The sequence below is a fragment of the Magnolia sinica genome, chromosome 17, assembly GCF_029962835.1.
Source record: "Magnolia sinica isolate HGM2019 chromosome 17, MsV1, whole genome shotgun sequence".
NCBI classification, from domain to species: Eukaryota; Viridiplantae; Streptophyta; class Magnoliopsida; order Magnoliales; family Magnoliaceae; genus Magnolia; species Magnolia sinica.
In genome coordinates this window covers 54,873,851-54,900,083 of record NC_080589.1, presented here as the reverse complement: position 1 = coordinate 54,900,083, position 26,233 = coordinate 54,873,851, and the positions used below count along the sequence as shown (strand labels likewise).

Genomic DNA, 26,233 nt, shown 5'->3' with positions numbered 1-26,233 from the left:
TCTTAAGATTGGTCCAATTGTTGATCTTCAAAATCGAGCTAATGAGACCATTCACCTTTAAAATCAATCAAATTTGGCCATTGATTTTGCCAGCAGTGAATCTCATCCCAATTGATTGTATAAATAGATTGTCCTGTATAGACTATCCAATGCGTTAACATTTCACACTTTATGTACATTCATAAAAAAGATTGCCAAAAAGTTCAACAATCAGAAGGTCAGGCCATAAATTTCAACGGCCAAGATCACCAAGCAAGCACATGGGTAAGATATCATGCACTGTTCACGTAGCAAGTTCATAAAATCCTCCAAGGCATGTTTGGATTAGTGGAAATATGGAATAAGGAGAGTCAATTCCATAAAAATAGCATATCCATTGTTTTGTTTTTTGTTTTTATTATTATTATTATTATTATACATCATCTCCCTCTCATTTCCTTAAAAAAATAATAATAATAAATAAATAAAATAAAATGACTCTTCTTTATAAAGTACTACACATATAACAGCACCCGTCACCACTCATCTTCTAGCCTTTTCATGTGTGCAACCACCTATTTTCAAGTGCCATGCATATATCAATATGCTTCATGTGCAATATGAACCACTTTCCATCTCAAGTGCTGCACATATACCATTATATCAAATGTGTAAAATGTTCCATCCTCATCTTTTAGTGACCCATATTTCAATGTGCTGTACACTCCAACATGCCAAGTGTAACACGTGTCAACCTTATCTTCAAACACTCTACATGTGTCATATGCTATGATCCACAAGTGTCACATAAGCTACAATGTAGCCATCCGTATTTAAGCGATTTACATGCGTTGCTTGTCCCAATGTGCAACATATGCAACAATTGCCACAAACCACCTTTAAGTGACGCGAGGGCTGTCAACGGGTCGGGCCGGGGTTGGTTGGCCTAGATTTTGAACTATTTAAAGCTAGGCTGTCAGGTCGGGCCTATTCAAAATTTTATTTTTAGTAGGCCCGAGCCTAGCCTATTGACACGCTAAGTGGCCTACGACGACAAAATGTCCATTTAAGTGACTTATAATTGCCAATGTACCATATGTGCCATAGTCCATCTTAAAGCACTATTCGAGCCTCAATATGCTACATATGCAATATGTACAACCACCGCCATCTACTTAAACATGACACATGCCCCAATGTGCAACACGTGCACCCTTATCTCCAAGCACTTCTAGTGCAAATGTGCCATATGTGTTGCTGTGCAAAATGTGTCACATGTCACATGTGCTACTGTCCATTTTTCAGCACACAACATGCGCCACACGTGTTAATATGCCCCATATGTAATATGTGTTATCATCCATCTTCAAGCATTCCACACATGTCAATATCTTACATATGCCAATATGTCACGTGTGATAATGTTGCCACAATTTATCTTCAACTTACGAATATACCACCTTTCATTTTTTTAGTAAAATTCTCATGAATAAATTTTTTCAAACTTATATATATATAGGGAAAAGGTACTAAGCGCTCGACCTCACGAGTCTGTCCCATGAGGTCAAGCTGTGTGGGCCCCACCGTGATACATTTCGAACATCTACCCCATTAGTCAGATGCACCATTCCATCGTGGGCCTAGGTCTCAAAAATCAAGTCAATCCGTGACTTGTGTGGGCCACACCACATACAGAAGTGGGGAGGGGCCGTGTACCATTAAAACATTCATAATCATTTTGAGGGCCCACTGAGATGTGGTTTGCAAATCCAGCCCATCCATTATGTGTGTCCCACTTGGATGAGGGTTCAGACCAAGTTTCAGCAGCATTCAAAACTCAGGTGGGCCCCACCAAGTGCTTTTATATGTTTTAACGGTGTCTTCACATGATTTTAGATGGTATGGCCCACCTGAGTTCCGTATACGACTGATTTTTGGGATATCCCATAATTTAGAGGGGACCCATCAAATGCACGGTGTTGATGGTCGACACGGATCACGGTGGGGCCCACACAACTCGACCTCACAGGAGCTTATTGTGAGGTTGAGCGCATAGTACATTTTCCCATATATATATATATATATATATAGAGGTTGACCTCATGGGAACTTCCCATGAGGTCAAGTTGTGTGGGCCCACCGTAATGTGTGTTGAACATCTACCCCATTAGTCATGAACCATTCCATGGCGGGCCACAGGCTTAAAAATCAAGTCAATCCATGACATGGGTGGGCCACACCATATACAACAGTTGAGAGAGGTTACCTTCCCATTAAAACATTCATAATCATTTATTTGGCCCATCAAGATGTGGTTCATAAATCCAGCCCATCCATTGTATGTGTCCCACTTGGATGAGGGGTTAAACCAAGTTTCAGCTGCATCCAAAACTCAGGTCAGCCACACCAAGTGCTTTTATATGTTTTAGGCATGTCTTCACATGGTTTTAGATGGTAAGGCCCACCCAAGTTATGTATACAGCTGATTTTGGGGATATCTCATTACGTAACGGGGACCCATCAAATGTACGATGTTGATTTTCGACACACATCACACAACTCAACCTCATGGGAAGTTACCATAAAGTCAACCTCATAGTACCGTATGTGTGTGTGTGTGTGTGTGTGTGTGTGTGTGTGTGTGTGTGTGTGTACTGTAAGGTCTTGTGTATATAATGCTATCATTTTTATTGCAAATTATATATTTATAATTTCTGTAAAATAATAAAAGAAACTGAAATGTTAAGAGAACAGGCTAAGCCACATATGATCACACTATCCTTAAAGCGTTATTTACCCATTCTCAAAGTGATTGAGACTACTAATAGGTTGCAAACAAATAGCTTATATAATATGATGAGCCTGTATGTGGTTCTGCGTTTAGCAAACACGAATAACCACTAATGGAATTCTGTGTACCCAATTTTCTAGTAGATAAAACTAAAAGAAAATCCCGGATCAGAGAGAAGATTAGAAAAAATGTAGTTGGTTTAAACCACTGCTCTGGTATACTTCTTAAGGACTTGCTGGCTAAGGTTCATATTGAACCTTGCAGACTTTATTAAAAATCAATTGAGTTTTTCTTGTTGGGTCATATGTGAGAGTAATTCGAGTGGTTGGCGATGGGCCAGTGAACCACCAAGGCACTGTTTATATAGGCCAGAATTGCTAGACGGTTTGGTCCAGGGTCATAACTTCATATGATTGCTTATGGCTGTTGGAGAAAAATTAGCCATTATTTGGTTGTTTCTAACCATTACACATGTGGGACAACTAGTTGCATGATAGCCGTTTAGACTCATCGGCCAGCCATTTTATGATTGTTGGGCTATTCACATGTAGTAGTTTCTGCATGGTTTGGTTTAATACTGCATGAGCAGTTACACTACTCATAAACGGGTAGTTTCTAGCTTCAATGAAAGACGGACCGGTCTCTTTTAGACCTCTTGCCCACAACACTCTAGCCACTTGACCCATGGCCTCTCTTGCACTGCGACTCGCACCAGTTCGCATAAGGTCACGAGGGAGTGACTCATCTATGACACGATGAGCACGTGCTAAGTGCAAAGTGTGTCACTAATGCTTCTACAGCCACACTACCTCACATGCCCATGCCCATGCCCTTGCACCGAGCCCGTGCACGCGCACGTGTTCCACTGCTTCACACTGGAACACGCAAGTCTTGGTACTCCACGGATCCACCAAACAAATAATAAGGTACTATACACCCTATATATAAACATAAGATTTTCTTCCCCTTTTCGTTGCGGGACTATTCCCAAAAACACAAAAACCCAAGTTTTTAACAAACATATATATATATATATATAGAGAGAGAGAGAGAGAGAGAGAGAGAGATATATGCTCACATACAACTAACATTGAAATTGGTCTAACTAGCCGTGCATTAAATTACATGAATATTTTTCTTTACTTACATATAATGCCCACTCATGAGAGAGTATGTAACATCAAGTCTTATACAGGTACAACAAGAATATGTGCTAAAGATCAACACCATTCATCAAATATGATATATTAATTAAATTTTATTTGCAAAAAATTTAGTAAATAAACCTTATCATTGAATACATATATAAAAATTAAATTTAAACCATTAGAATGGATTTTTAACAACTTACTTTTCTAGTATAAATATATCATACTATTGATTATAGAAATAATATTTTATGTCATTCACATGCTTACAAAGAACCTTACCTAATTAACGGACTAGATGTTTTACACATGTGGTGCATTAATCAAATGCATCACACATGTAATGCTTGTCTCCTCATCCTATTTTCTACCGGAAAAAGACTTCCTCCTCTCCATCTCTCTTCATTTAATGTTATCTATTCTCAGTTAATGTCATCTCTACCCCTCTACCATAGGAAGCTAGGTGGAGCCTACTATGACGTTTGTGATAAATTTGTCCCATCCATCAGTTTTTCTAGATTTTATTAGGACATGGTTCGAAAATGAGGCATATCAAACGATCAAGTGGACCACACCACATGAGTAGTCGATATTTATAACCTACAGTTGAGAACCTGTTGGGGCCACAAAAATTTTAGATCAAGCCGATATTTATGTTTTCCCTTCATACAAGTCTATGTGACCTTGTGAACAGGTTGAATGGCAAATAAACATGGCGGTGGGTCTTAGGAAGTTTTCAACAGTTAAGAGTTCAATCCCCACTACTTCATGTGATGTGGTCTAATTGAGCATCCAATCTACCTTTCTTTTTTTCCTTTTTTTTCTTTTGGATCATAGGATAAAATGATCTGTCAAAATAGATGAACGGTGTTGATAAAATATATAGAACACGTTGGGCCCAGAGAGCCTTTGACATGCCCATTCTTCTTAGATAGGTCTGGTAAGGTAATACCCAATCCGCACCTTCTTCAACGCTTCTTTCCAAATGAGAGTGAATTAGGTGTCGCCGGGTAATATGTAAGTGGGTGTTACCTTGACCGTATGGGGCCCACCTTGATGAATGTATTGTATATCCATGCTATCCATTCATTCTTTCTTTCGCATTTTACGCCTTGATGCCGAAACTCAAGAAAATCCAAACCTAACGTGGACTACACCACTAGAAACAATGGTGATTGACCATTAAAAACTTACTGTGGGCAGTAAAGTTTTAGATTAAGTTGATCTTTGTATTTTTCCTTCATTCAGGTCTATCTGACCTTATCAAAAGGTTAGATGGAAAATAAACATTGCAGTGGGCCATAGGTGGTACCTAAGTAGTTTTTTACGGTGAGCATTAAATAGTGAGAACAAGTCCTAAAATGATAAATAAAAACTGATGGACAGAGTGGATGTATAACACGTTCATCAAGGTGGACCCCATTGTCAAGGTAACATCTAATCCACCCTCCTTTGAAAACACTCTGGAAGAGTACCGATGTACCGGAGACTATCAAATGTTATACCAGATCATGGCAGGACGGGCGACAAAAGCTTTGGATCATGCTAATATTTTTGTATTTTCAATTCAATACGCAGTTTTTCCTATTGTGTGGCTGCTGGAGTTTTGGATTTGTCTTATTTTTGGACCCAAGTCCTAACACAATCTAGAAAAACTGATGGACGGAATAGATTTATCACAAATATCCTACTGGGCCCACTACCTTCCTGTGGCCGGAAGTGGTGGAAGGTTAAGAGGCAATTTACATCTGCCAGCGGCACAGACGGAGAGAGAGCATTAAATGTGGGGAGAGGTAGGAGGAACAGGTTTGTTTCCAAAAAGGTGAGATAACCATGTAAGGTGTGCACGTGTGATGGACTTGGATAATGTATCAAATGGGTAAGTAATCCAAACCGTTAATCAAATAGAGTTCATTGTACGTATATGAAAGGTATAAAAAAAAAAAATATTTCTTATCAATAGTACATAATATTTTTATACAAGAAAAGTGGCTGTTAAAAACCCATTCCAATAATTTAGTTTCAACTTACATGTGTGGATTCAACTATAAAGTCCATTTATAAATTTTTGGCGGATTAAATTTAATTAGTGGACCATGTTTGATAAATGAGCTAGATCTTCCACACGTATTCTCAACATACCCATGTAACACTTGATGTCATGTGGCCATTCATAGTTAGGCATTACATATAAATAATAATAGATATTTATGTTATTTAATGCACACTAGTTGGACCAATTTGAGTGGTCCAACTAGTTATGTGTGAGCATTTCTCATATATATATATATATATATATATATATATATATATATATATATATGGGAAAAGTTACTATTCAGGCCTGCTGTAAGGTAGAAGCTATGTGGGACCGTGATGTATGGGTCTATTCACACCATCCAGATGGCTATCATTCCATGTGGGTTCTCAAAAAAGTTCCTATGTAGTACGTACGAACTAATTCACAGGCGGTGCCATTAAAATTCATATATATATTTTATAGAGAGAAAAGGGGAGGATGGGTTTTCAAACTCGCATTGACACCATTCACTGTTATGGTGTCCAATTGAAAGTTCCAATTTGACGCGAAATTCTGGGCCCCCCAAATTTTTATATATTTTAAAAGATAGGACAAAAGGAAATTGTTTTCATTTTTATGGCCCATCAAAGTTTTAGATCAAAGTAAAATCCGATTTAAGGCCCTCAATGATGGTTGTTTTTGGGACCCATCACGATGATGGGTTCTCAAAGTCGAGATACGCGTCGGTTCGCCCAGGGAGCTTTTCGTGGTGTGTGTGTATGTGTCTATATATATATATATATATATATATATATATATATATATATATATATATATATATATATATAATATATATATATATATATATAATACTTTTTAATTAAATACTTTCACAATAATCCTCCACTTGATTGAAAAAGTATTTTCAAAGAAAAACATCTTCCGTGTGTGTGTGTGTGTGTGTGTGTTTTTTTTTTTTTTATATATATATATATATATATTTGTTTGTATGTCAAAGCTCTATCGAAATTCTTTGTAGCCGCAGCTTTGAACTAATTATTTCTAGATAACAAAGCCGAATAAATTACACACATATTCACTTTGTGTTATTAGAGTTCCCACAAATCTTCCTAAGCACAATTAACAACTATATGCTTATTCTATTTCATGAACGAACCCAAGAGAAACTCCAACTCTCATGAGAGACGACATCATATCTACGTTTACATAGGTGAAATCATTTAGATGTCTCCATTACTATTAAGACACTTGTCATTTTAGATTGGATTTCATTAAGAGTTCTAAGACTCAACCCTTTATCTGTAATGCACAACAATCTATTCTAGATGTAGGGACGGCTCTAAGGGGTAGGCAGGTGAGGCAATCGCCTAAGGCCCCCTAATTATGAAGGCCCTATATTATAGCAAAATTAAAATTTCTTAATTATGAAGGTCCTATATTATAATAAAATTAAAATTAAGAAGAAAAAAAAAACCTAAAATTTTTGAAATAAAACTTATTGAAAGGCCTACAAAATAGGAACATCTAAAAATTAGTTTATAAATTTGAAATTGAAAATAAAAAACAAATCTTAGAAACTAGCACTATCAATAATAACAGTCTAACTCTATCTTCTCTTTTCAAAATAATAACATCATTCCTAATAAATTCTTCTCTTAAAATCTAGGACCACAACTACCTACTTTATTGCTAATTAAGTTCTCAAAAAATTAAATTCTAACATCAATTTTCTAAATTAAATTCTAACTTCATTTTTTTAACGGTACAGTGGCACACCAATGTCTAATTAGATTATTATTAGTGGATTGTTCTTTTTACTAAACAGCAAAACAAGATTCTCACTGGATGACTAGCTGCGACCTGTTCCTTCTGATCACCTTTTCTGTTTCCCTCTTTCAACCTTGGCGAAGGATATGCCAATAGCTGTTACTCGCAGCTCCGATCCATTGAGACATTCAACCACATATCGAGCTTCATCTCTGCCTCTCTGGAACTGAACCAAACAAATCCGATTCCCATATGGGTAGCTCTAGCTTTATCCTTCTCTAGAGAAACATCTCTGATGATCCCATATTTTCTCAAATAGGTCTTTGATCTGTTTAGAGGATGAATCTTTCAAAAAAAAAAAAAAACTCCTTAAGAGGATGAGGAGAAGGGTATGTTGTGAACGAATAGCAACGTGACCTCATCTCCTCTCTCTTAACTTCTATCCACCCTTCCAACTTTATTTCCAAACCATTATGGGAGAAATATGGTGTTGTGAGGAAAGGGTGGGATTTTGTTTCTCGAAGACCTTGCGCATCTAGAAAATTGAGAGACATTGTGGGAATGGGTGTTCATTTGAGGTCATGGGGGAGGATAATGATGTATGGATTCAGATTCTCGGTCCATAGAGGAGATTCCATCTTCTCTTTGGAAGACATTTGGCAAGATACATGTCCACTAGTGTTCAGATTTCCAAGATTAAACAGGTTGTTGAGAGAAAGGCACATCTCAGTGAAAGGTTGTGTGGAAGTAAGAGAAGATAGCCTATCATGGAATATTATCCTAAGAAGAAATTTAAAAGATGAGGAAATAGGCAAGTTGTCGACCCTTGCCGATGTTAAAGGATGCTCGCCTCTCGCCTCTGGATGCAGATGAGAGTGTAAGTGCACTTATTTGTACACCTATTTGTCAATCACGTGAATCCGTGTGTCAGTGAGTCGGTTGAGCTCTTGAAAGTTGAAGACTGAAGACACAAGAGGACAAGAAGCATTAAAGAGTGAAGAAAAAGTAAATCGAGGTGCCTTGATAATAATAACCTTAGACCAAAACAACCTAGCCTCTAGATGATTCTAACCTTAATAGGTAAACCCTTATTTGATCATCCCTCAGCCTTACAAGCTCAATTGGAACATGATAAATAGATTAAAAGAGGTGTAAAACTGTTGTAAAAGATACTGCCCAAAAACAGCAATTTTCGAGTGGTTCTCAATCCTATTGATAGACTATCAATGGGACTTGATAGAATCGAAGGACCACTCGATGTGATCAAAGAAACAATTCAGCAACTAAACAGAAAATTCTTGGAGTTTCTCGATGGGATCGAGGGATAGCTCGATCCTATTGAAGGACCGCTCGATGAGATCGAAGAAGCAGTCTAACAACTAAACAAAAAAATCTTGGAGTTTCTCGATGGGATCGAAGGATAGCTCGATCATATCGAAGGACCGTTAATCCTACCAAAAGACATTTCGATTCTATCAAAAGAGTCATTAACTAGCCATTTTATTGTTGTTGCAACACGATTTGTATAAAATGGGCATTCGATTCTTGAGCATTCTGATGAGTTTTTGGTGCAATAGAAGCTTAGGTGATTCCCCACTCATATCCCTCATACCAAACCTCTAAACTAATGAGATCCAAGTCATCTTCTTAAGTATTACCACTCTAATAAGGATTTCAAACTCCATGATGAAAATGAACTCGATCTCCACCATTTTCTAGAGATTAGACACAAAGCCTGTCAGTATATCCTTGTCTAAATCCTCTAGAAGACTCATCTAGGTGAATCCCTACTAGAAAACAACCATTACCTTTAGTTGTAGGAGATTCAACCATCCTCCCATCACCTTGGTCACCTTATTGGTACCTGTACATCACATGCAAGGTGTTTGTTCGTAGAGTTGAATTAGCAGCATCGACGAACATGAGAGCAATTGAGAAGCCGATTTAAGGATGAGAGAGAATTGAAGAAGTATCTCAAGAAGGTGCTACAAAAGGGGCTCAATCCGACAAGTTGTCAATTGCAAAGTCTATTCACACTCCTTCCTCGTGTAGAATTGAGTGTAGAGTTTGTGAGCAAACTCGAATAGATTCTTGTATAGGACCTAGGCTCTTGTGTAGGGTCGAATTCACTGGACGTGGGTGTGCACATGTGAGTCTCCATAGGTGACGCAGGGGAGGACGTGTTGAGGTCAAGCACCGTCTTCCTCAGGGGGAGAACTATTCCGAATCCACAGAACTTCTCTGGACTCCTCACAGAGATACCTTGAATCCATGAGGAAAAGAAGAAAATAGAATAATTTCTAGAAATTCATAATAAATTGATTGATGATGAAAAATGAGCTTACGACCTCTTAAATAATAACATAAACCCTAGGAAGAAGTTTCGGAATTAAATTATAACTAAAACTCCTAGAAATCGTGACTTACTATAAATACTAAACTTACTATTTATAGACTATCGTGATTCCTACTAGTGAGCATGGTTTTCGGCCAAAAATAGTAAGTGTCCTATTTGGCCGAACCATGATGTTCCCCTATCTATTCTAAGCATTTTTCATGTTGGGTGCAACTCCTAAAGCCCAACGAATGAAGAGTTACACTCAAACTAAAACTTACTATAAATAGTAAAAACGAAATTAAAATAGGAATTCAACCGTCAATCTGATAGTATTTTGCAAATTCGGAGTGCGCAACCTGGCATAGCGGGGTTGGGTGGCTAAAGTAGCTTGTCGTACCCCAAAATCATATTTGGCACATCGGATAACTCATTCCAGTTTGCGAGATACGTCTGTTTTAGGTTCTGACGGTCCGCATCACCTCCGTCTCCAATCGAGCCGTTTCTAGTCCATCTTGGCCATGAAATTATCCGCGACCTACTCTACATCAGTCCCCTCCACTTTAAAAGAACTCGTCCTGTTTTGGTTCATGATACTCGGTAAGGTCCGTGACGTTGAAAGTACGTGAAATCTCTATATCATCCGAAAGATTAACAACGCACGCGTTGTCATTGATCTTTCGAAGGATCGGTACCACCCCAATCTTCTTGTTCTTCAATTTGTTGTATGTCTTGGTCGGAAATCTCTCTTTGCGTAGATGGACCATAATTTGGTCGCCCACCTCGAACACCTTTTATCACCAATGCTTATTGTACTTGTCATTTGAGGCGTGTAACTTGGCTTTGACCTCCATATGAATGCCCATGATCATGTCTGCCATATGTTCCGTTGCAACGTTCATGCCCGGGAGCTTGGGCAAATGGACCAAGTTATGTGGTGAGACACTCAGCCGTAAATAACCTGGAACGGAGACTTTCCTGTCGAGCAGTTCACCATGTTGTTGAATGCAAACTCCGCTTGAAATAAGGCTAAATCCCACTGCTTCGGCTTTTCTCCCGAAATACGTCGAAGGAGATTCCCCGATGTGCAATTCACAACTTCAGTTTGCCCATCGGTCTGTGGGCGGTAGGCACTGCCGAATTGAAGTCGTGTACCGAACTGGTTCCACAAAGTCCACCAGAATTGGCTAATGAACTTCGTATCATGGTCAGAAGTGATAGTCTTGGGGACCCAATGTAGCCGCACGAACTCTCTGAAGAATAAATTTGCCACATGCGTCGCGTCGAGGGTCTTCTTGCATGGGATGAAGTGCGCTATCTTCGAGAAACGATATACCACCATGAACAGCGAATCCATGCCACGCTGTGTTCGTGGGAGACCCAACACGAAGTCCATTGATAGGTCCTCCCAAGGGGCGTCAGGTATAGGTAACGGTGTGTAGAGGCTCGTATGCTGAGAATGCCCCTTAGAGACCTAACAAAAATGACAGCGTTGCACCGCTTTACCCACATTACATACTAATTGTGGCCAGTAGCACCGTTCTTCAACAAGAGATCGCGTCTTGTCCCGTCCAAGGTGTCCACTAAGGCCACCTCCCTGTAGCTCTTAGATGATCTGCTCCCTCAGTGAGCGTTTAGGGATGCACAATCGATTCCATTTGAAAAGGAACCTGTCTTGCAAGTGTACGTCACTGGGGTGACCTTCTTAGCATTTAACCCATGCGTCCTTGAAATCGTCGTCGTCAGCATATATGTCCTTGAGGAGCTCGAACCCGACAACCTCCCTGATTATGGTGACTAAAAAAGCTAGACGGTTACTTAATGCATCAACTACTTTGTTTTGTTCCCCAGACTTAGCACAAACGTGAATTCCCGTAAAAATGAAACCCACCTAACATGCACACGATTCACGTTAGCTTGACTATTAATGAATTTGAGATCTTGATGGTCTGTGTAAAGAATGAACTCCCTTTGAAACAAGTAATGTCGCCAATGTCGTAGTGCCTGGACTACTGCGTACAATTCAAGCTCATATGTCGACCACTTTTTGCGTGCATCACTAAGCTTTTCACTGTAGAAAGCTATCGGCCAACTTTCTTGAGACAAGATTTTCCCCAATCCCGACATATGAAGTATCACATTTAACTTTGAATAGTTTGTCGAAGTTGGGAAGTACAAGAATCGGGGTTGTGGACAACCTATGTTTAATTTCGGCGAAGCTCCTATCGGCTTCGTCAGTCCACTGACATTGTCCCTTCTTCATGCAACCTATAATCGGAGATACAATAGTGCTAAAATTCTTCACGAACCGATGATAGAATGTCGTTAATCCGTGAAAACTTCATACCTCATAGATGTTTGTTGGGACCGGCCATTCCCTGATGGCTTTCACTTTTTTCCTCATCTACTCGAATGCTCGTGGATGTCACGATAAAGCCCAAAAACAACAGGCTATCAGTCAAAAAGCTACACTTTTTAAAATTGAGATACAACTTGCTTTCAGTGAGCACTTAAAGGACTTGCTTGAGGTGCTCCATATGGCTCGCTTCGTCCTGACTATATATCGAGATGCCATCGAAGTAGACTACGACGAACCACCCAATGATGGCTTCAAAACTTGGTTCATTAACCTCATGAATGTACTAGGCGTGTTCGAAAGACCAAAGGGCATGACCATCCATTCATACAACCCTTCCTTGGCCTTAAAGGTCGTCTTCCACTCATCACCCTGCCGTATTCGAATCTGATGGTAGCCACTCCTTAAATCTAATTTAGAGAATAATTTTACGCCCTCAAGCATGTCCAACATATCGTCCAGCCGTAGTATGGGAAACCTGTATTTTATAGTGATTTTGTTGATGGCCCGGCTGTCGACACATGCGCTAACTCCCCTCTTTCTTAAGAGTTAATAGAGCAGGTACGGCGCATGGGCTCATGCGTTCTCGGATAAGACCCTTACGGATCAATTCATCCGCTTACCCCTGCAGAATATCACACTCCTTTAGACTCATTCGATAGTGAGGACAATTAGGTAAACTGGACCTAAGAACAAGGTCGATATGGTGCTGAATATCTCGCATGGGAGGCAATCCATCGGAAAGTTCATCAGGCCAAATTTCTTTGAACTTATGCAGCAAGGGTTTTAGTTTCTCCGGGATGTTGGTGGGCTAGATTTCCTTCCCATTTACAATTAATGCATAGGCCTGTCCTGTTCCTTTGGATTCCTCTACAAAGTCCCGTATGGTAAAGAGAAAATGGCCATCCACTTTAGAAGTTTCAGGTGGTCCCTCTAGATCCATAGGGGCTAATATGGTTTTCCGACCATTCTTGACGAAAATATACACATTATCTCGCCCTTTATGAGTTGCGTCATGGTCAGATTGCCATGGTCGACCGATTAGTATGTGACATTCCTCCATGTCAACTACATCGCATACTACTTCGTCTTTATAATGTTTATCAATTAAAAAGGATATGGTGCATTATCCAGTTATCTTCGTCTCATTGACCTTCTTGATTCAACCAATCGTATATGGGGAGGGATGACGCTCTGTTTTTAATTGCAATTTTTCCACCATTAACCTGGAGATGTTCTCACTGCTCCCACTATCAATGATCACATCACAGACTTTTCGATTCACCGTATACCTAGTTCAGAAGATGTTATGCCGTTATGGGTGTACCTCTTTCCTTGACGCATATAATAGTCACCTCACAACAAGCGACTCACCATGACCTTGCTGAACCCAACCCGTCTCATCCGCCTCATCCTCTATGGCATGCTCTAGTTCCTCAACATTTGGGTCTTCATCGGCATTTTTAGCACTACCATCATTGATGGCGAGGTTCGCCACTTGTTATTGGGGACAAGTATTTAATAAGTGACCTGATTGGCCAAAACAATAGCAATTGTCAAGTCTTGGCCGAGCATACGGGTTTGGGATCCAGCTCGGACCAACAGCAATCGATATACCCCTTTGGGGTCTAGCTTGCCCACTTCCCTGATCTCGGTTCATGGGTGTAGGAGGTTGATTGTGCGCTCCTACAGGTTCTTTCCCTTTGGGCTATAGAGCTCTCTAGGATGGACCCGCCGCGGCGACCCTGGTGGTATGATAGGTCCGTGTGTTGGGGCGTTCAAGCTGTGCTTCCACTTAGGTAGCCAACTTGATTGCATTATTCATTGTCCAAATGGGTTGCATCTGGACCCGATCCTGGATTGACATACGCAATCCACCGTTGAATCAGGCGACTTGCTTTGATTTAGTCTCGACTAAATCGTTATGTGCCACCAAGCGGTAGAATTCTTCTGCGTAATCTCCCATCGATCATCCTGCCGACAATTTTGGTATTGTTGGAATAGAACCTGATCGTAGTCGCTAGTGAGGAATCGTGCGCGTAGCAACTGCTTCATCCGCTGCCATGTGCGAATTGGTGCTTTTGTCTATCTCGTTCGTACAATTTATAGTTGCTCCCACCAAGCTGAAGCTCCACCCTTCAACTTGTAGGCCACAAGTTTGAATTTCTTCGTTTTAGGGATTTCCATATAGTCGAAGAATCACTCGACTTCAAAAAGCCAATCGAGAAAATCCTCAATAAGAAGTTGGTCATCGAAGCTAGGGATATCGGCCTTCATCTTAAACTCTTGATCTGCTCGATCACCGCCTTGTCTAGGATATTAGAAGATCATGTCATCAACCTCCTCGTCGATGGATTCCCCTTCCTCAAGAATAGTCTTTTGGTTCACTGTTGGCACCATCCCGCGATCAAAGCGATTACGAGTTCCAATAATTGTTGATGGTGAATCACCGCCAGAGACATGGAGTTGCCTTATGGCCTCTGTCATGCAATCAATGGCAGCCTACAGCCCTTGCATGACTTGTCAATTCTCTCGTTGCGTTGCTTCGAAAGCGCCTGCCATTAAAAGATGATTCCATGGAGCACCGTCCATGAGATTGTTGCCTGACCCATCGTTAGAAGCCATAGATCCAAGGAAAAGCCTCGCTCTTATACCAAACTGATGCAGGGGAGGACGTGTTGAGGTCGAGCACCATCTTCCTTAGGGGGATAACTATTCTGAATCCACGAAACTTCTCTGGATTCCTCACAGAGATACCTTGAATCCATGAGGAAAAGAAGAAAATAGAATAATTTCTAGAAATTCGTAATAAATTAATTGATGATGAAAAACGAGCTTACAACCTCGTAAATAATAACATAAACCCTAGGAAGAAGTTTCAGAATTAAACTATAACTAAAACTCCTAGAAATCGTGACTCACTATAAATACTAAACTTACTATTTATAAATGATCATGATTCTTATTAGTGCGCATGGTTTTCGGCCAAAAATAGTAAGTGTCCTATTTGGCCGAACCATGATGTTCCCCTAACTATTCTAAGCACTTTTCATGTTGGGTGCAACTCCTAAAGCCCAATGGATGAAGAGTTATACTCAAACTTACTATAAATAGTAAAAAAGAAATTAAAACAAGAATTCAACCGCCGATCTGATGGTATTTTGCAAATTCGAAATGCGCAACCCGGCATAACTGGGTTGGGTGGCTAAAGTAGCTCGTTCTACCCCAAAATCATATTTGGCACGTCAGATAACTCATTCCAGTTTGCGACATACGTCCGTTTTAGGTTCTAACGGTTTGAATCACTTCCGTCTTCGATTGGACCTTTTCTAGTCCATCTTGGCCGTGAAATTATCCACGACCCGCTCTACATCAATAAGGAGCCTCCGACGAGAGTGTACGTAGGGCCTTGGATTAGAACCACTAGTGGTTGTTGGTTAGCCGACTAAAAATAAATAAAATAACAAACTAAAGTCTCTTGCAAGAGCCACCAACACGGGTGAAAATGTGTTCCTCCAACACGGGAGTGTACGTGTAGGTTAGTAAGCATATGAGAAACCATTGTAAATGTTAAGGGTGAACCTATTGAAAACTATTAAGATAATGCATAACGGTACACTCGAGGAGAGTGCATCTGCCGAGAGTGGAATACGAAAACCGAACCACTATATATGCTTGTTTGTGATTGGCACACTTCTATTTATGCTTATGCGATTGTTTAGTTTTATTATATGAATGCTTGAATTAAATTGTATGATAGACACTTAACTTGCAAAGCACACATAGGTTCACTATCTCCTCATAGACTAGTTGCTTATATAGTCTGTGTTTGAACTCGCTTGGCTTGGAAGCCTAAGTGTTAATTGCCTTATTGATTTCAATTGGTAAATTAGTTAATTAGGCAAAGAATTTTAAAGTAGTCTTATTCAACCCCCCCGGTAATTCTAAGCTCCGCCAAGCTTCCGCACGCGCTGTGGTAGACAATCCATGCAATTTTAGAGGATTTGGAGATGGGAGAAATCAGTACAATTCCCTGCCAAATTCATTATCTGTCAATCCTCCACAAAATCTAAATCTTAGTTCGCCTTGCTTCTAGGGAAGTCCCTCGTCCCCGGCCCACTTTCAGGTAGTTAGCGGATCCAACAAAAGATTTTTGATGGTGGAAAAACTGAGACGCCGAGGTATGGCCATCCGAACGTATGCATTATGTGTATAGGAGATGATGAGAATAGTGCCCATCTGCTTCTTCATTGCTCAATGGCGACAGAGGTTTGGAATTTTTTCCTCACCAAGTTTGGGATGCCATGGTCTAGAAATGCCTTCCTCAAAGGAGAGTTCATCAGTTGGAGAAGCAACTCCCCTCAGAGATAGCAGCAGGTATTCTGGAATCTGATTCCTTATGCACTTTATTGAGAGATTTGGAAACAGAGGAATAGTATAATTTTTAAGTACATCAGATATCTACTGCTACCCTCATTGAAAAGAATGAAGGATCTCTTTTGGAATGGGCAGCATCGTCTTCAAAACTCAGTGGCAGGCCAGGTTTTGATTCTTGGAATGATTGGTTGAGCGATGAGGGGTAATGTCCATGTTATCCTCCTTTAGTTAAACAAATCATCTAGCCCAGGGGGTCTGGGCTTTATTATTTCCTCAGCGGGTTTGGAATGTTTTCCAGCATGGTTTCATATTTCCGCTCTTTGGTTAATGAAAGTGCCGTTACTTGCTCGAAGGAAAAAAAAAAAAAAAAAAACAGCTCTCTCTCTCTCTCTCTCTCTCTGATTTTTTTTTTTTTTTTTTTATTTTTTATTTTTTTTTAATGGATCCAATGGAGTTGTTTAATACTCAACACATTTAATTTCTGAACAGTCAAAAGAAGAACAGAAATGAAATCTCATCCAAGCATAGCAGGCAGCAAGCATGATTGTGCCAATGTATGAGAATCCATTCAGCATCAGTTGCATATTTGTAACAAATAATCAAACTTGTAACCTAGAAATTACTAAGAATATCTGTAACAAAAAATCAATAATCAACAACAGAAATCAAATGCCTCAACAAACTGCCAGTTATTAGCTAGAAGACATTTGTCATCAGAAATAAATTTTCAGTATGAAGATTCATTAATCCATTATAGAAAAGGATCAAATTACAAATGGTAGAAATCACTGTTAGTCACAATTGGACAATGAGGGCACATAAGGGTACTCACAAAAGGGTTATGCAACCAAAGTGACCCACGATCACTATGTTATGTGATCTTTAGCACTGGAAGGTGATGAAAATTTTCATATGAACTGTTTCTGCAGCCATTTCTGATTTTACAAGCTGAATGATTTTACTTCACCTCAGAGCAGTTACTTTGGCCCACAGGTTCTCTTAAGCAATTTGATATTGCCATAACAGCAGCTTCAATAGATGCATCTTCTCCCTTTTTCAACCATGTAAAAGTCTTTCCAGTTAAAATCTAATAAACTGCTCAGGGAGAAAACATGAGGAAAGATTTTACAGAAATCATTTCTCAACTAGCATTATAGAGGAAGAGGATATATTTGATCCTTGACTCAAGGATATGGACATTATACTTGCAGTATACTGGTGTTTTGAGTTTGTACAAGTGGGCCCCATGGTTCACCAAATCTAGATCACTGCTATGTTGGGACTCACCTTGGATGGGCCATGCTGCAAAAATCAAACTGGATGTTGCAGCCTTCTAATTCATGAATTGAGAATTGACAATCAATAACAAAAATAAATGACGTTCACATTCAACTGGAAAGAGGCCCAAGATTGGTGGCTAGGACTGTCCAATCAGAGTAATTCCATGTACCATTGAGAGTGGAGCACAACAGACTAATGATCCGATCTCTGAACCATTTGCCCCACTTGTACAAACTGAAGACCCGAAGACATCCTTGGGTCAAGGATCATATAATTCCTATACAAACGAAAAAGAAAGGACAAAAAAAAACGAGAGTGAACTGAGTAGAATCAACTGTACCTTTTCTTTCCAATAAAAAATATTACCATACTTGCCCGCCAAGCGACTCCAAAAGCTACGAGGTATGTCTAAATCAACTGAAGCTCCAACATTGAAGTTCAAGATATTGCCTGCTCAGAATGACCACATATAATTTAGTTATAGAAGATACCATTATCGAAACAGGAAGAATTAGAAACAGAGAAGCTACAGGAGATGAATGTGTATTTGTGGTTTCAACTGTCTTACTTGATACTCTCCATTCAATCTTATGTCAAGATGCATAATTTAAAAAGAGGCTGTTCTCACCCATATGTGTATACTTTGGCATTAAGTCTAAAACACATAATTTGCCTACTTTTTACTGTTTTATGACATAGTTCATTGATGGTGGGGAGGGTAAATGGTTTGGTAAATATGACAAAAGATTGTGGTCACACAAATGCAACGAGTTCTTACCAAAGGTGGGGTCCGCGACAAAAACAATAGTTCTATCATCCACTTGCCAGAAATCTCTCACTGCTAATCCTGCAATAAAGCAGGGAGTCAGATTACACCTTATGAAAGAAAGGTAACCAAGCACATGGAAGAACAGTGCAAGCAATATAAAACCATTGAAAGCTTCAGAATTTAATCATACCTGGTGTGTCAGGATAATTCTGTGCCAGAACTCTGAGCTTAAATCCAGTATCCTTCTCAAGATTAGCAATCTCTTGGACAAGTCGGTTCTCCTGAAATCATTCCAATTTGGCCCATCAGCAATGGTATCTTCTATGCATTTTGAAAAGTTTAAGAAATTGAGTTGACTTTCTTATTGAAGATCAAAACTTAAAAAAAGAAAAAAAGACGCGAATAGAATCAAGCAAATGCAACAGTTGTAGAACATATGTGAAGCCTTTGAATGCACCCTCAAATTGAATTGAGATAGTCCAATAAAAGTAGTAATAAGTAATAACCAAATTCTACTTTCTTTCCCTGGCACTTGCTTTGAGGGTATTGATCCAAATTGCGCTTTTGACACTATTGATCAAGGTTGAAACTAACCTAACTACTAGTGAACATCATTACTTTCCGTCATTCCCTCTAGTTTAAACTGAATGTTAGCAATTGACATGTGCACCCAAACACAGCCTAATGTTTACAAAGCAACTGAATCATTCGTAGCAGATAAATTTTTGGTTGATGCAATATGTGAATACCAACCCTCAGGCCAGAAATCGTGAATTGCATTCCCTTGAGTCTCACTGTTCTAAGGAGTCGCACTGATGTACTTCAGAATTCTACATACTCCACCTCTATGTTTCAACATTCCACTCTTTGACGAGACATTGACTATGTGCTTTCTTCGAGATGGATTCTATTGCTTGATCTTGACACTTCAATTCGCAAAAACTACTTGTACCTCTAAATACTTTATGCTAAGCTTTTCTTCCAAATTGCCTTTTAAGCGAAAAATGGTTTCCCGGTCATATTCAATTACACGTAGACTATCTACATACAAAATTAGGGTAAGAAATGGGTTGGGCTAGCTCAACCCTGCTCTAGTCAAGCCTTCTTTGAGCTTTTTAGCTGTGAGCCTTGGCACCCGTGGGTTGCACCCAGGCTTGAGTTTCATGCCCAATATTAATTGGTCTTGAGTTCAGCTTCTACCTGCCTAATGGTAGCACAAGTAGGACAGGCCAGGCCCACTTATTTGGATGGTGGGTCTAGCCCAGCCCATAACCTATCTGTAAGGGGCTGGGCCTGATTTCAGGTCCTTAGATCATGATGGGTTAGACTCGAACATGCTTCAGCTCAGACAGCCAGGTTCATTAGCCACACCCTAAAAAAGGAGAACAGTAAATGAGTTTTGTTTCATCACAGACTCACAAACAGAGGTTGGCTAGATGAGGGCCCTTTCGACCTAGTCATCTCAATTAATGAGGCAACTTTCCAAACCATGGCCTAGGAGATTGTTTCAACCTTATTTCAATTTCCATAGATGGAAAACCAGGTTCCTTTACCTATCAGTAATGAACCTGATGTGCAAGGGCATGTATATTTCTAGCATACCTTGATAATGCAATTTTCATATATCTACTATATATAGCACTAGGAGCCAATGCACATTTTTGTCCATCAATTAGCTCTAGGAGAGTCGTAGTGTTAGATATTTCATGGGACACTAAATGATGTTTTGAAGATAACATAAGGGGTATTTATGGAATTTTTAAAATTTGTGTTCTTAAAAACTAACGGTGAAGGGGACATCTCACGCACATGCAAACCCAACCCAACCCCCCCCCCCCGAAATGCACGTACGCAAGGAGGAGAAGGGCTCGACCATCGATCTGGATCGATGACGACATCCAAAGAGGACCCCCTAGTTAGAGGACTGCGTTTTGGTTCCTTGGAGTGGACCCGATCGTCATATGAATCCCGCCATGGGTTCTCATGATCGTGGCCCACTATTTCAAACGATCTAGTACTTCGAGTTTTGGTTCTTATTGTTATCAAGAACATCATGGACGGTTTAGATTATTTTGATTAGTTGTTAATTGTGGTTGCTTCGTCTTTAAGTAATAGGTTGCGCACATGGCACGATTTTTGAGGTATAAGATTTTATAAATAGGTACCCCTTGTAGTCTTTTTCCTCAATGAAGATTGAATAAAATTTTTGTGTTTTCCTACTCCTCTCTGAGTTGTGAAGCCTAATTGGGTGCAAAACCCTCCCTTCTTCGAAGGGCTAACTACCGTGGTGCGAAGCCACATCCATCCCAAATCGCCCCCATCTCCTACCATCAATATTCCTTATCTCCTACAGCCATCCCCTCATCAAATCCACCCACATTTGCAGCTAATCTTTCCCATACAGCAAATTTCCAAAATCTGGCCCTACAGGAGGGTTGAAACTTCGGCTGAGCACCGTGCACAAACCAAACATCCGATCGGTGTGAAACTTGGCATGAAGGTGGACCTCCCCTAGCCGACCAACACCTAGTTGGCTGATTTCAGATTCGTGGGCCCCACACACGTGCGGACAGGATCCCACGCACGTGCTTCAGGCCCGGGCTGCTGTCCACACATGTGAATCATCTTGGGTTCGTTTCTCTCTTCTATTTCACTTCTCTCTTGCCTTATTTCCCTAACCCTAACCCTATATAATCCTAAATCCCAAGTCTTATTCCACTTTTGCAAACCCTAGGTTTTCCCGATTTGAAACATGTGAATCTCTTGGATTAGGAAGTAATCCTTTGCATGTGTGGATAAATTTACTCTCCTTTGAGCATTGTTTAGTCTATAATTTTTAATTGATCCAGCCCTAACATGTGTAAGCTTGGACCCGCATAGATTCCCCTTGTCGAATGCTTGACTTTTATGTGGGATGTGGAATTTTTTTGTGATTGTTTTGAAATTAGTGTGATTTAAAGCCTGAAATCTTCCATATCATATTTAATTTTCATGTCCTGCATCAAATTTGATATCAGAGCACAAGGTTTTTATAAGGGAACGCGTTACATGTTTAGGTTTTAGTTTATTTGTGTCCATTATGCATTAATTATCATCATATAGAGCTGTTTAGAGGTCCATAATTCCTTATATAAGCTGCTAAATTTTCTGCTATCAGAAAATCCCCATTATCTTTTTGCTGGATTTTCTATTAACAGATTTTTTGGGCAGATAAGTTGCTGGAAATTGAGTAATATTGTGTCGTTTCCCCCATATAGAGTTCTATAGGAGCATTTAGTCTCATCTAGGCGTATATAGTTGTATTAAAAGGTCCTTAAGTTGAGTTAGTAGTTGTATGCTCACACATACGGGTCATGATTTTGGCTTGCACCCTATACTAAACATGGAGCAATTGTAAGAGTCAATGAACAAGCTGATCCAGCAATTTGATTCTTTGAGTAAGCGCTTGGAACAACGTATTGACCAATGCTTTGATCAGCTTAATGTGCGCATTATCCAACTAGAGACCTCCACCAGGGCAAACCCCACCATTGGGGAAGATGCCCAATCTCAGGTAGGTGGTCAGGAAGATAGACCAAGGAATGGAGGCAGCCAAGGAATCGGTTATGGGCGCGCACCCATGCACCTACCCCGTGAGGGACATCAAGACCACTATGACGCCGATGGGCAACTTCTCAAAGGAGTCACACTAGATGCCCTCAGGTTTGATAGTCACTTGGACCCTAAAGTTTTTCTAGATTGGTTGCAAGACATGGACTACTATTTTAAGTGGTACGACATGTATGGCCTTATGACTAGAGAGAGTGCACCAGAGGCTAGTGTAGAGTTACTCACTAAGGCCATTCCAGTAGTGGATGAGTTTCGTGATGTCTTTCCTGATGATCTACCGGATGAGTTTCCCCCTATGAGGGATATACAGCACACAAGGACGTGGGACACCGTACTACCTATAGCCAAGTTTGCGTTTAATAGTTCTATCGATAGGTCCACAAGTTTAAGCCCTTTTGAAGTCGTTATTAGTTATAAATCTAGGAAACCTATTGATCTTATCCCTATGTCACTGTCCCATAGGGCAGAGTCTTTTGCGCATCACATTCACTTATTGCATCAAGAAATCAGGCGAAAGATTACCACTAGTAATGAACATTACAAAATTTCTGCAGACCAACATAAACGATTCAAGGAATTCCATGTAGGGGAGGCCAGAGCGGTATCCTCAAGGAGTCATTCGTAAATTACATACGCGTAGCGCTTGACTATTCAAAATTATAAAACGAAACAGTCTCAATGTGTATGTGGTAGATCTTTCACCTTCCATAGGAATTAGTTCCACATTCAATGTGCAGGATCTAGTTGAATTTCAAGAGACCACTGATACATTTTCTGGCCTTTCACCTAATCATCCTGATTCTCTAGACCTTTCCCTTGATCCATGACCCCCTCCCAACCCATCTTCCCAGCCTCTACCTCCTATACCTACCCTTCCCACACCCAGAGAGGAGATAGAGGATATTCTGGGCCATCAGATAGTATCGATGTCGGACAGCCGATTTTAAAAGTTCTTGGTTAAGTGGAAGTCACGTCCAACTTCAGACAGTAAGTGGCTCACCGAGGAGGAGCTTCAAAGACTTGATCTTGATATCTCGGAGCGGTTAAGGAGTTTTGTTTCACCAATGGCGAAACCTTCGCAACCGAGGAGAACTGATGGGGACATCTCGCGCACATGCAAGCCCCCCTATGCATGTATGCAAGGAGGGCCCCACCATCGATCTGGATCGATGACGACATCTAGGGAGGACCCCCTAATTAGAGGACTACGTTTTGGTTCCTTGGAGTGGACCCGATCGTCATGTGAATCCCACCATGAGTTCTCACGATCGTGGCCTACTATTATAAACGATCTAGTACTTAGAGTTTTGGTTATTATTGTTATTAGGAACATCATGGACGGTTTAAATTATTTTGATTAGTTGTTAATTGTGGTTACTTCGTCTCTAAGTAATAGGTTGCACACATGGCACGAGTTTTGAGGTATAGGATTTTATTATAAATAGGCACCTCATGTAGTCTTTTTCCTTATTGAAGATTGAATAAAATTTCTGCATTTTCCTGCTCCTCTCTGAGTTGTGAAGCCTAATTGGGTGCGAAACCCTCCCTTCTTTAAAGGGCTAATTACCGTGGTGCGAAGCCACATCTATCTCAAATCGCCCTCATCTCCTACAGCCATCCCCTCATCAAATCCACCCACGTTTGCAGCTAATCTTTCCCATATAGCAGATTTCCAAAATCTGGCCCTACAGGAGGGTCGAAACTTTGGCGGAGCACCATGCACAAACCAGACATTCGATCGACGTGAAACTTGGCATGAAGGTGGACCTCCCCTGGCCGACCAGCACATAGCTGGCTAATTTCAGATTTGTGGGCCCCACACACATATGGACAGGATCCCACGCAGGTGCGTCAGGCCCGGGCTGCTGTCCACAAGTGTGGATCATCTTGGGTTCATTTCTCTCTTCTATTTCACTCCTCTCTCGCCTTATTTCGTTAACTCTAACCCTAAATAATCCTAAATCCCAAGTCATATTCCACTTTTGCAAACCCTAGGTTTTCCCGATTTGAAACATGTGAATCTCTTAGATTGGGAAGTAATCCTTTGCATGTGTGGATGAATTTACTCTCCTTTGATCATTGTTTAATCTATAATTTTTAATTGATCCAGCCCTAACACGTGTGGGCTTGGACCCGCATAGATTCCCCTTGTCAAATGCTTGACTTTTACATGGGATGTGGAATTTTTTTGTGATTGTTTTAAAATTAGTGTGATTTAAAGCCTGAAATCTTGCATATCATATTTAATTTTCATGTCCTGCATCAAACGGCTTGGATTTATCCACATAAACAAAAAACTTGGAATTTCCCTGCTCCTTTTGTACGTGAGTAGCATGCTCCCACATCCCTCCCCCCTGTATTAATCACCCCCGGTGAGAAGTCTCAAACACGAGACCTCCCCCGTGGGCCCTAAATCACATGGGTCACCCACCCCAAGTGTGTCCCCACATCCCATGGGCTACCCCACTCGAGCACGGTGTGAAAATGCCCCTGCATTAACTTTTTCAATGAAACTTTTCTGAGGTGTTAAAAGAGACAAGATTACGCACTTTGTTATCAAAACATTACAAAAAGACAAGTATATGTAGTAAGCTTCCATTGTATATGGTCCTAAACAATCAATTCTTAGACGAAGTAATGCACTTAATATCCAAAAAAGAGTTCATCTAATTCATAAATCATACAATACAAGTACCAAAATACAACAAATACACCAAAAAAAAAAAAAAGAGCAAAAATTCATTCAGCAATTTCTAAAAATGATATTTTAATTATTTTATGCTATCTTTAATATGAAAGAAGTTTTTAGAACGTTCAAGAAAATGTCTCCAATATGTAGATCATCCTACAAGTAGTGTACATTAATTGCTTGAAAAAATAAGTTTAAAAAAATGGAAGATTTTCAGATTTTCCCCAAAATCTACTACTTTCACCAAATTCAAAAACCAGAGCTTCAAATCCATGATTATGCATACAAACCATGAATAGTCATAATTTAGTACCCGTTGTTGCTCTTCGATCGCAATTTCTCCACCGAAACCTTGATTTCTCTCCACTTAACTTAAAAGAAATTGTCTAGATCCTACTACAAAGGTATTCCAAAAAAAGGGGGGGAGAAAATGAGAGTTTTCAGGGATTTTTCATTTTTTTCAATTTTTTCGGAAGAGGGGTGCATTGCCTTGAGATCGTCGATACATATCACATCTATCGATGATATCGGATGATACATGCAGTATTTTTGTCGATAGTGAGGAATTTTTCAATTTGATACGGGCCCATGCAATATCAACAGTGTCGCAAGATATATTAGCCAATACTATCGATAATGCAAATACTGGTTGTCATATTTGTTACTGCTCCGTCATTCACATCCTTGATCATGTCAATACGTCCACTTCAAACTCCTTTCTTTCCCAACACCCACCAAATTAACTCTCTAGGGAGTAGGGACCCTACTGTAAGCTTTCTTGAAGTCAATAAAGATCATGAGGATATCCTTTCTCCTCTCCCTATATTTCTCCATCAATTGTCTAAGTAGGAAATTAGCTTTCAGTTGTAAACCTCTCTGGCATGGAACAAACCGGATTTTATGATATATTCCTCTCATGCCTTAGTCTTTGCTTAATCACTCCCTACCAAAGATTCATAGTATGGTTCATAAGTTTAATCCCATGATAGTTGGTGCAGCTCTATACGTCCATGTGTCCTTTATTCTTGGAAATATATACTACGTTACTTTTCCTCCATTCATCTGGTATTTTCTACTATCTTACATTCTTG

General features: G+C 40.0%; 1 protein-coding gene across 2 annotated transcripts in view; it reads right to left on the bottom strand.

Annotated features, from left to right (window-relative positions):
* Positions 1 to 17,464: 17,464 nt before the first annotated feature.
* LOC131231238 (thylakoid lumenal 15.0 kDa protein 2, chloroplastic) overlaps positions 17,465 to 26,233 on the bottom strand; it is a 49,801-nt gene continuing 41,032 nt past the window's right edge. Inside the window, exons 3-6 of one of the 2 annotated variants that reach the window (XM_058227367.1) lie at positions 19,035 to 19,125; positions 18,854 to 18,922; positions 18,416 to 18,525; positions 17,465 to 17,845 (exon numbers count right to left, since the gene is read on the bottom strand). In XM_058227367.1, coding sequence (XP_058083350.1) covers positions 17,753 to 17,845; positions 18,416 to 18,525; positions 18,854 to 18,922; positions 19,035 to 19,125 — 363 coding nt within the window. In that variant the 3' untranslated portion in view covers positions 17,465 to 17,752. Of the gene's footprint in view, positions 17,890 to 18,415; positions 18,526 to 18,853; positions 18,923 to 19,034; positions 19,126 to 26,233 lie in introns of both variants that reach the window. The other variant, XM_058227368.1, reaches the window with a different exon arrangement.